Source organism: Schistocerca gregaria, chromosome 2, assembly GCF_023897955.1.
Source record: "Schistocerca gregaria isolate iqSchGreg1 chromosome 2, iqSchGreg1.2, whole genome shotgun sequence".
Taxonomy (NCBI): Eukaryota; Metazoa; Arthropoda; class Insecta; order Orthoptera; family Acrididae; genus Schistocerca; species Schistocerca gregaria.
The window spans coordinates 793,734,781-793,747,153 of record NC_064921.1 but is presented as its reverse complement, the minus strand read 5'-3'; the positions used below and the strand labels follow the sequence as shown (position 1 = coordinate 793,747,153).

Genomic DNA, 12,373 nt, shown 5'->3' with positions numbered 1-12,373 from the left:
ACATCTTTCTGTTGCCGCGTGGGGTAGCCACGCGGTCTGAGGCACCTTGCTGCAGTTCGCGCGACTCCCCCATCGGAGGTTAGAGTCCTCCCTCAGGTGTGTGTGTGTGTGTGTGTGTGTGTGTGTGTGTGGGGGGGGGGGGGGGGGGGTGCTCGCGCGAATGATGCAATGTTTTGAGTTATTTTACCTGGTTGCATTGATGCCTTGTGGTGCGCGAATGATACAATGTTTTGAGTTATTTTACCTGGTTGCATTGATGCCTTGTGGTTCATTTATTGTATAGTCCATACCTAGTGTTGGTGAGCTTCATTAGAAGACCGATTCAGCATTTCCTTCTAATTCTGTCCGATAAGTTTCCCCTGACTGGGGGTTCTTGGTGCATTTTCTGTAACTTTTTCCATTTCCTAAACCTCAAAGGAACCACTGGCTGTGAAAACTTGCATATTTTCAAAACTATTGTGTGTGTTCTCTTGTCAGCACTTTACTCACAAAGTTTTATGTATCCAATTTACCACAGAATAATTTTACATTTTGACTGATGGTGACTAAGAGATGTTATCATGTTGGCTATTCAACATGGACAGTCTAGTTGTTAGACAGTATCAACAAAGAGATCTTGACAGTTTACCCATTAGTCTCTGACTAGCTGAAGCATTGCCCTGCGTCAGTTCATATGCAAGTTGGGAAGAGAGTTGACTCCATCATTACATGAGTACACAGGAGTACCGATGTACACTCACACTCATAAATTAAGGATAATTGCAGAATGTGGTGCCACACAATGTGGCACTACACAAAACTGGTGCTAATAGCATAGGCACATAGGGAACACACATGACACAGATCTGTAAGTCCACAGTATTTGTGATAAGTTGAGAAAACCATTCCAAAACACATGTGCTACAGAATGCCACTGTTTCGTGCGCATGTACCCCGACATCCATACAGGATATGATCACCATGCACACGTACACAGCCCACACAATGGGTTGGCATACTTTGGATCAGGTGGTCGAGAAGCAGCCGGGGTATAGCCTCCATTCTTGCACCAGTGCCTGTTGGAGCTCCTGAATGGCGTAGGGGTTTGAAGACATGCAGCAATATTTCGACTGAAAGCATCCCAGACGTGCTCGTTGGGGTTTAGGTCTGTGGAACAGGCAGTCCAGTCCAGTCCATTCCATTCCATTCACTTGATATCTTCTGTTTCAAGGTACTCCACCACGATGGCAGCTCGGTGGGGCTGTGAAATATCCATCAGGAGGAAGGTGGGACCGATTGCAACCCTGAAAAGACAGATATACTGGTGCAAAATGATGTCCCAGTACACGTGACCTGTTACAGTTCCTCCGTCAAAGATGTGCAGGGGGTGTACGTGCACCAGTCATAATCCCATCCCACACCACACCACACCATCAAACCACAACCTTCATATAGGTCCCTTTCAAGGTCATTAAGGGGTTAGTATCTAGTTCCTGGTTCACGCCAGATGAAAACGCGGTGAGAATCGCTGTTCAGACTATACCTGAACTCGTCCATGAGCATAACCTGAGACCACTGTTCCAATGACAATGTACTGTGTTCTTGACACCAGGCTTTATGGTATCTCCTGTGACCAGGGAATGCACTTTCCACTCTCCAGGTGATAAACCATGTCTGTTCAGCCGACTGCAGACTCTGTGTCTGGAGACACTTGTTCCAGTGGCTGCGGTAAGGTTCTGAGCAAGGCTACCTGCAGTACTCCGTGGCTGTCTGCGGGCACTGATGGTTAGATATCAGTCTTCTTGTGGTGTTGTACACAGTGGACGTCCTGTACTGTAGCGCCTGGACACGTTTCCTATCTGCTGGAATCATTGGCATAATCTTGAGATCACACTTTGTAGCACACAGAGGGCTCATACTACAACCTGCTGTGTTTTACCAGCCTCCAGTCGCCCTAGAATTCTACCCCTCATAACGTCATCAATGTGTGTTCTTTGAGCCATTTTCAACACACAGTCACCATTAGCATGTCTGAAAACGTCTGCATACTTACTGGCTGCACCGTACCGACAGGCACCAACACACTTCCCTCGTATCTGGACTGCTGCCAGCACCGCAAGTCAAATGCACCGTATGGTCATACCCCGAGGTGGTTTAAACCCGCAAACTGCCCACCAGAGTGTTGCTTCACCATGTATCAGCAGTATCCTTAATTTATGAGCATGAGTGTAGATGTAGAAACAGATTTGCTGATACAGTATTGCAATATAGCAACATTCACGAGACTTGGAGGATGTACAGGGAAGAATAGGAGCCAGCAATTATGTATGAAGTACAGCAAGTATGTATGTGGACCATGTTTAGGCAACGCTGAATACTCATATTTGTCACCCTGCAGCAGGTAGATTTGAATGAGCGGAATAAAGATTACAAATGTTTTCTGTACAATATATTGTGCTATTCAAAATTTAATACTAACACTTGTTTTTACTAAGGGGAGTTAACCATTCCACAGTTTGTTGTTATATGTATTTGGATTAATTATTAGATATAAAATGTTCATTCTACCCTGTGATTCTACAGAAAAAGCGAAACTTTAGTCACGTAAACTGCATAAATAGTATGAAATAAATTAGTATACATCCAATTTTTTTTTACTATTTTTAAAAAGGGCAAAATGAGCAGATGGTCCTTCCAGGCTGTCCATAAGCCCCTGTCCTGGTGTTAAGGATAGTCATAGTGTAGCAAACGAACATTGCCAACCTCGGAAGACAAAATTATGGAATTTTTATCTAAAATTACCCTATACTGAAAGTCATAAACCATAGAAACAATAATGCTGATAATATGACATAAACAATACGTGTTTTCAATCGCGAATAGCAAAGTCTTCTTCTCTTAAAATTTTTATCCACAAAATTTGCGAATTACGAACCCAAACATCTGAAATCGCGATCTGTTGCACTAATCTACTTCAGAACAAGATAAACTCAGAAGATTCCAAAGCATCACAGATTTTGTGCAAACCCGATTGAAAAGTAGCATGGGTATGTAATATAATTAACCTCACCCTAATAGGCATTGTTATTGAACTCCACCTAGGCATCACTATCCCGAGGAGATTCCTTCTCCTTGGCATAAATGTTGGAAGTGTTCATCGATCCAATCATTATACTGGTTGGTTCGAACTGTACAGAATTCTTGACAAGCTGCGAAGTGAGCTTACTGTACCTGAATGTAACTTATCTCTCAACACCATCTTCACTAAATTCATTTTTTTAAATACCCTCTCACAACCAGCATTGAAATCTGGTGAAACTAATATATCTTGCACAGTTTCCTATTTGGAGGAATTCTTGGTTACCATGAAGGTCACTAGCGTTCTTTATGAAAATCGTCTACCTCTTTGATTTTCGGGCAATTCTGCATGTGGCAATGCTCTCCTCTGATAGTCATTTGCACAAGCATCTTGTCTTTTCAAGAAATTCTCTGAACCTTTTTATAGAAGTGGAACAAGCATTGATGGCTTTTCAGCACTTTTTGCCAATGCTATTTCTGGTGTTAGCCAACTCAACATTTTTAGAACAGAATTTTTGAAATAATACCACTTATTTTATCTCACAAGAAGACATTATAAGGAACTGTTGCACTTTGTAGTGGAAATGACTAGATTTTTGTGAGATGTTTTCCGATTGGCTCATGAACTTAATCACACCTACATCTAAATACGAGAGTTGGAACTTTAATAGTGGCAACTATTTATTTACAGCTCGTATGAAATAGATACCTGCTTCAGAGTTTTACTGACATTCAAAGTAGTGACCAGCTTTGTGTATAACCAGTTGCCAGCCATGTGGAAGTCGTAGGATACTCTTAGCAGTGACAGTTGCGTTGACAGTTTGAGCGGCTTGGTCTATTGCCCGACGAATTTGCAGCAGTTCTGAAGTGAATGCCGTGAAGTGTTTCCTTCAGTTTAGAAATAGTTGAACTCACGAGCGCTCAAGTTAGGGGAGTGCAGTAGGTGGTATAGCACTTAGTAGCCCATCAGTCTGACAAATTGGTATGTGCTTGAGTATTGCCTTCAAAATGATGGTCAGGTCATGCAGAAAGTGTCATTCTGTCTCTCTGCTGTTCATTTTTGCAACACAACCTACAACCAGCTTAGAGACAAAAGTGATGACACTTTCTGCAGGACCTGACCATCATTTTGTAGGACAATGCTCAAGCGCGTACAGTGCAAGGTATTAGGGCCTACTGATTTGTTTGACTGATGGGGCTGCTAAGTGCTCGTGAGTTCAACTAGATTTCTAAACTGAAGGAAACACTTCACAGCATTTGCTTCAGAACTGCTACAAATTCATCGGACAATAGACTGCGCCACTTGAACTGTCAACACAAGTGACACTGCTAAGGGTATTCTACGATTTCCACATGGCTGGTAACACGTTATACACAATGTTGGTGACTAGTCTCAACATCAGTAAAACTTTGAAACATGTATCTATTTTATACAAACTGTAAATAAATAGTTGCAACTGTTAAAGTTCCAGCCTTCGTACACTTATGCATAAAGCACAAGTTGGGCTTAGTTCGCTGGACCTATGTATGTGGAATCAGTTATGTTGGTATAATCAGGAGACATGTAGCAGAGAAGGATTTCTTTGTGTGTTTCGTACATTCTATCATGTGAAGAGCAAATTACTAATTTCTCTCTTTGAAAATACTGATTCAGCAACACAAAGTTGGGCAGAATCCACTCGAGAAATATAAAAATTACATGTTCAAAGTTGCCCCAGAATGACTGTAACTGTTCAGCTGCATACTGGCTTTCTTCTTCCCACTTGGAAGCGAAAAATAATTGCAGTGCATTCCACTTTTCAATAATACGTGAAACAAGTTAACAAAGACAACATCTTGTTCGAGACGGATGCAGTGTCGTGTTAGGTTCAATATTACAAAACTCTTGAAATTCCGCAAACTAGACTATTCTTTTTGATCTATGCTTAAAGAATGAATATGTACCTGTTGCTATGTCTTCACATATCCTTTCTAATTGTTTGCAATGGATGGCATTTACCTTTCTCTATAAAATTGCCAGGAAAACCTCAAATTAGTCGACTAGCAACAGAATTTCTATCCACATCGTTGTGTTGCACGCATCTGAAGCAAATCCTACCAAATTTTTCAAGATAAATATTATGTACTGACAATGTGTTACATAGGAGATCATACAAACCATTAGCAGTAGCATCCACATGAGCGGACGTGCATCTTTCTTCTCAAAACTTATAACAACTGCCAAAATTTAGTATTTATTTTGGAGCTAACTTCATCAAAATACCGCACAAAAATGTCAGTAGATTCGTCAATTTTGCAACCGAACTTTTGTTTTCGTAGAACTTCATTCAATTCATCAAAATGACACTTGCCTATGACATTCTTTATCAGCCCTGTGGCTTTTGTTCTACTTAATTGTATGTTTTCATCAATTTTAGAATCGGGAAAGGCACTTTTTCTACAGTTTTTGCCCTCTACAGCTCCCTCATGGAAGTCATTTCTGATGTCTTAACAGATGTCTTATCATCCTGTCCCTTCTCCTTGTCAGAGTTTTTACATATTCCTTTCCTCTCCGATTCTGTGCAGAAACTTCTCATTCTTTACCCCATCAGTTCACCTAATTTTCAACATTTGTCTGTAGCACCACATCTCAAATGCTTCAATTCTCTTCTGTTCCGGTTTTCCCACAGTCCATATTTCATTGCCATACAATGCTGTACTCCAGACATGCGTTCTCAGAAATTTCTTCCTCAAATAAAGGCCCATCTTTGATACTGGTACAACATCCTTTTGCCAGTGCTAGCCTAAATTTGATGTCCTCCTTACCCCATCCATCAATGGTTATTTTGTTACCTAGGGAACAAAATTCCAAACTTCATCTATTTTGTGACCCTCTATTTTAATGTTAAGTTTCTTTCACTTCTGCTGCTCCTTACTACTTTAGTTTTTCCTCTATTTACTCTGTCCTTATTCTGTACTGATCAGAATATTCATTCCATTAAGCAGATCACGTAATTCTTTTATTTACTTTCACTCAGGATAGCAATGTCATCAGCAAATCATATTATTGATATCGTTTCACCCTGAATTTTAAATCCACATCTGAAGCTACCCGGTTTTAATCCGAGCACTTCGTTCTTGGTTGTCCACTCTCATTATTCCCTCTTGGCTCTTGTGCATTATCCTCCTCTCCCTATAGCTTACCTCTATTTTTCCCAGAATTTCGAACATCTTGCATCATTTTACATTCTCAAACGCGTTTTCCAGGTCGACAAATACTATGAACCTGCTTTCTTGATTTTTCTTTCCATTATCAAACACACGTCAGTCAGAATAACCAAATTGATCATCGTCAACACATCCTCGATTTTGTTTTCCATTCTTCTGTATATTATTCTTATAAGCAAGTTGAATGCAGGAGCTGTTAAGCTGATTGTGCAATAATTATCGCACTTGTCGCCTCTTGCAGTCTTCAGAATTGTGCGGATGATACTCTTCCGAAAGTCAGATGTTATGTCGCCAGACTCATACATTCTACACACCTACGTGAAAAGTCGTTTGTTAACACTTCCCCACTTATGTTCTGCTAGAAATCCACGTAGCAATATTTGAGCCTTCTTCCTCTGCGTATCAAGCGCATCAGAGCACTTCGAGTGTGGTGAAAAGTCGAGCATCTTTTATAGGGGCCCGACACATTTTACGGCACGTAACTTTTTTAATATATTTTACTACAGTCAACTCCGCATTGAATTCACATCTGCAGACTTTACACCATCACTCTTTAAAATACAAATCAGTCAATCATTCCTGTCTGAACTTTTGCTTCAGACGTTTAATTTCAGCTCACTATGCAGCCTCACTTTCGTCAGTGGAATTGATGGAGAATCTAAATTACTGTTGCCACTTTGATATATATAAACTCTGTTACAGTATTTATTTGAAGAACGCCATACTTAAATTTCCCTTAGGAATAAAAAAAATGTAGTATGCTTCAAAGAGAACTCGTGCATTCACGTCCCAATCTCACCGGCAACTTATGACGATGACCTAATGGTTGATGGCACATATCGGTTGTGTAACAATATTCGTTAGGAAGTGAAAGTATTCCCCAGAATAGAATATACAGTTAAGAGATGTGGGACTGTTGCGGGGAGCGGACGGGTGAAAAAGAAGAAATTTCTTTTATTGAATGGAGTGTGGACTTAAATACATGAAAATACATTATTTTTGTATGAAATTACTACAAATATCTATTTTCATCTTAAAGCATCACAAAAATTATCATGGATTCCACAATTATCAGCAATGTACTATCATATATCGTGTTCACATTGTAATTATCGTATATCGCGATAATTTATCATATAGTTGGCAACGCTGTAGCAGACAACGGGCGATTGTACCAGCTGTCGACAGCAGCTCACTCGATCAATGCTAAAAACATGGCCGTGGTTCCATTGTTGTTGACCGCCTCTGGCATAACACAGACATCCGACAGAATTCGTTCCAGATCATCGGCATCATCTATGTTCGAAGGAAATGATAAATGTAATTGTTTGTTGCTAAAAGAGTTTTTGTAACATACCACTCCCCACCCCTTGCACGCCATCCAGGCCCCCACACTGGGAGACTCTTAAACATAGACGTAAACTATCCCGTGAAAGTCTGTTACACTCAAATAGGGATCGTGAGGATAGGATTAGAATAATTACTGAACGCACAAAGTCATTCAATCATTCTTCCCGTGGTCCACACGTAAATGGAACAGGAAGGAAACCTGATAACTGGCACAACGGGACATACCCTCTGTCATGCACCTCGTGGTGGTTTGCGGAGTATAGATGTTGAGTAACTGTGCATTGTACTTTGAAGCTATCGTCCCAGCTTCAGTCACATTGAGGAGGAGGGTATTAAGTGTTTAATGTCCCGTCGACAACTGTTGGAAGAACAGACGCCTCCTATTTAGTTAGTTCCTTGGGTTTTCATGTTGTGTGTGCCCTTAGTTTTTCACGTTTTGTATGCCCTTTGTTTTAGGCACATATTTCTCTGAATGGTGACGTACAAAGACACACTGTGTGACGTTGTCCGAAGTGTAATTCGCCCCACACTTTTTGACACAGTGACGTGTTTCATGTAGCAAATTCAGTCTTTTATGATGTAATTGACACAGCATGTTTCCCTCGGGCATGGGTGTGTTCTGTCCTTAGGTTGATTAGATTTAAGTAGTTGTAAATTCTAGGGGACTGATGACCTCAGATGTTAAGTCCCATAGTGTCAGGCCCATTTGAACCATTTGAATTTGAACATTGAGAAATGATCATAACTGCATTTCTTCGAAAGGACTGATATATCGCACAACGGACTTTTCATTTTCATATAACTATTCTCCGAAGCAAGTGTGTTTCTTTCATGACGTAGTAAATTGCGCTCCTGGTTGAACTGTTTACCCTTAAACTACCCAAATATGTCTAAAGCTTTTGCACCTTTAATTGTGGAGGGACAACACGTAACTTTCCTTGATGTGCATATGACAAGAATTTTATCAGATTCTTGTTACAATCATAGAGTCTTCCACACTCCGAACATATATATGAATGCAATTCATCATCATTTCGGTGGTTCTGTCCTAGTTCACGCGACGGCAACGAAAACTATACACTCGATAGATACTCAATAGATAACGTACGCTACTAGGCGGCAGGCGGCTACTCGCTGCACAGCGAATATTCCTTTTGCTACCTTGTGCAGTTTCGGCTGTATCCAAAAGAGATCGGCTCATGAAGCCATAGTTGCACGTCAGGCGCTAGACAGTCATAGTTCATATTCCTGCATCCGTCCGCTACCCCACCCCAACGCTTCCCCCTCCCCCCCCTCCCCCCCACAGTTTGTTGCAGCGTGCCGACTGGTTGTTATTTGCTGGCGTATGAGTGCGAACCACATTATCAGCAGATCTGTGAACACACCAAAATCAAGAGTACATCACTTTCTCAAAATTTTGCGAAATGTCGTCAGCAGTGAAACAAGTTGGTAATTGTCATCACTCACTGATTAACTTTGTTCGTTTATTTTTATTCAACCAAGAATTAACTCACAGTGATATTATTTGTCAAGATAATACAACACAAATCAAAATATAGGTACAGGCTACAGCATACACAACAAGCTTTATGAAGCTAGTACAGGCTGTCCTTGAGGATAGGACATGTGGTAGACCATGGTCATAACCAGGAAACTATCTTGTCATTTGCCTTAGTGGTCAAGAAAAACTGTTGAAATCCCAAATGAGGATGGGATGGTATAAATTCAATGCGTATAAGGGAGACTGACGGAACAATAAATGTATTTGCAAATGAAGAACATGTCAGAGATTATAAATGTTCTAATTATATCATTAAATATTTAAACATTTTTGTGAAATATGAGGGATATTGCAGGAGCTAATGGACGGGTCATGTTTGACTACTGAGTATTCCTATGATACTGCATTGAAAACCACTTTTGCAGCAAAAAGTCTGCTCTTCTCGTGTGTTTCTGCTTTGCATTTTATACCATGCTACATTTGTGTTACTTACCATTATCGTATAATTCTCCAGTGTTTAATGAAATATTTGTGTGATAGACATGGGTTGGCACACAATGCTAATCGTGACTCCTTTCATTTTTAGATGAGCAGTCAAACCGCCTAACGATGTCATTTGCACAACGTGCTTCCTATGCTGGCAATTCTGTAGCTGCAGAACTTTTTGCTGTAATGACGAAGAAGAAGAGCAACTTATGCTTAGCTGCAGATATGCCAAAAACTGCAGACTTGTTAACTTTGACCAGAGCTGTAGCTGAACACATATGTCTCTTGAAAATACACTGTGATATTATTGAAGATTTTAGCAAGAGTTTTGTACAGGAATTAACAACACTTGCTAAAGAGCATAATTTCCTCATTTTGGAGGACAGGTAATGATGAAAACTTTACATATAGTGTGTCACGGAGTTTGTTGTTACTATCATTTAAAGGACTGAATGGAAAGTTTTTGATGGAAAAGACAAGTTGCATATCTATAGTCTGCAAATAACTGCGAGTTACATTTGTGTGGCACTATTGTTGTACCATAGATTAAAATCTCTTGCCATTGGTTAATCAGCCGGCCGGTGTGGCCGTGCGGTTCTAGGCGCTTCAGTCCGGAACCGCGTGATCGCTATGGTCGCAGGTTCGAATCCTGCCTCGGGCATGGATGTGTGTGATGTCCTTAGGTTAGTTAGGTTTAAGTAGTTCTAAGTACTAGGGGACTGATGACCACAGATGTTAAGTCCCATAGTGCTCAGAGCCATTTGAACCAACCATTGGGTAATCACAGATACATGGGAATAATTTTGTAAATTGTTAGTCTAATGTTGTCCTTGTAGGCCCTTGGTAATAATCAAATCTCTCTAACTGTTTTGTATCCACAAGCCCATCAAACAAGTCATAGATGTACGAATCAAGTTTGTCAAATTTGACCTCACTCTAGAAGCAGCTGGCACACAGTGCAGTCATGTAGCGAGGTTCTTTGACACTAGTGAATAGCTACCAATGCAGACAAAGCGTTTATTGCATAGGTGTTAGCACTGTATAGAAAGCAGAAAAAGAAAACAAAATGCTGGTCCAAGGAGTGATTGAAATTGAGAGGTAAATAAATCCATGAAAATCTAAAGGAAGTAGACTTACCACACCCAGAGCCTGATGTCATCACCTTTCTCCAAATTGACAGTCAAGATTTTAATACTTGTTATTATTACTTCTTACCCACATTAAAAAAGAGACACAGTAGCCATAAATTTGTTCTTACCTTTGGCCCTCTAATTAATATTAATTAAAAGAAATAAATGATGAGAAATAAGGTGAATTTACAGTTTGAATGTAGTATTTGTAACAAAAGCTTAATTTAACAAGGGGGAAAATGGAAATTGAGTCTAATCATTCAACACTAGGCTGGCATTGTGTTTGTTGATATCCAGCAAGGTCATGTTTCTACTTTTCGTCACAGAATGTAGAACTTCACATTCTATATCATATGACTGGCTTTCTGCTAAAAACAATGACCAGCAAAGGCTAAATCTGACTTCCTTAATTGCCAGCGTATCTCATGTTCACATAGCCCAATTGCCACAGCTCTGCCCGACTGACCAATATACACTTTTTCATACTGCTTGCAAGTTATATTATATTCACCAGTCTGCCAGGGGTTGCAATTTTTCTTTGAATAATTTTTTTTTGTGTGTCATTTGTGCTATGAAATGCAGGACTGTATTTGCAAGACTAACTTTTTTATGAGATTGTCTGAAATGTTGCCAATAAATAGAATTTTGCACCAGGCTTAGTGACTGCTGTTGGTGAGTGTGCAGAAGTGATGTAAATTTATTCATTTTTTTTCTTAGAGTATTATCAATATGAACAGAGCTGCAGCCATTGCTAGAAGCAATTTGTTTGATGGTTTGTAGTTGTCTGAAAGGCTGATTTGGGTAATGGAATAGACATGAGGCATTGCACCATTCAATGGGAACGTGCATGTTTGTGGCTGTGTGGATGCTGGAAGCTTGCAGGATTTACATATCATTACCTACATTTTTTCTGTAAATAGTAGCATTGATTATGTCATGTAATTCTACAGGATTTATATGGATTTGTGCAAAATACCTGTTAATTTGTTTATACACTGAAGAGCCAAAGAAACTGATATACCTGCCTAATACTGTGTAGGGCCCCTGTGATCATGCAGGAATGCCGCGAAAGACATGGCATGGACTTGACTAATGTCTAAAGTAGTGCTGGAGGGAATTGACACCATGAATCCTGCATGGCTGTCCATAAATTCATAATAGTACGAGGGGGTGAGGGGTTGAAATCTCTTCTGAACAGCACATTGCAAGGCATCCCAGATATAATCAATAATGTTCATGTCTGGAGATTTTGGTGGCCAGCAGAAGTGTTTAAACTCAAAAGTGTGTCCCTGGAGCCACTCTATAGCAATTCTGGACATTTAGGGTGTCACATTGTCCTGCTGGAATTTCCCAAGTCCATCAGAATGCCCAATGGACATGAATGGATGCAGGTGATCAGACAGGAATACTTAAGCATGTGTCACCTGTCAGTCGTATCTAGATGTGCCAGGGGTCCCATTTCACTCCAACTGCACACACCCCACACCATTACAGAGCCTCTGTCAGCTTGAACAGTCCCCTGCTGACATTCAGGGTCCATTAATTCATGAGCTTATCTCCATACCTCTACATGTCCATCTACTCTATGCAATTTGAAATGAGACTCCTCCAACCAGGCAGCATGTTCTCAGTCAACAGTCCA

General features: G+C 40.3%; 1 protein-coding gene across 2 annotated transcripts in view; it reads left to right on the top strand.

Moving 5' to 3' along the window:
• LOC126335060 (uridine 5'-monophosphate synthase) overlaps positions 1-12,373 on the top strand; it is an 89,680-nt gene that overhangs the window by 62,620 nt on the left and 14,687 nt on the right. For both annotated transcript variants that reach the window (XM_049997944.1, XM_049997943.1), the window contains exon 5: positions 9,702-9,987. In XM_049997944.1, the coding sequence (XP_049853901.1) occupies positions 9,702-9,987 (286 nt within the window). The remainder of the gene's footprint in view (positions 1-9,701; positions 9,988-12,373) is intronic.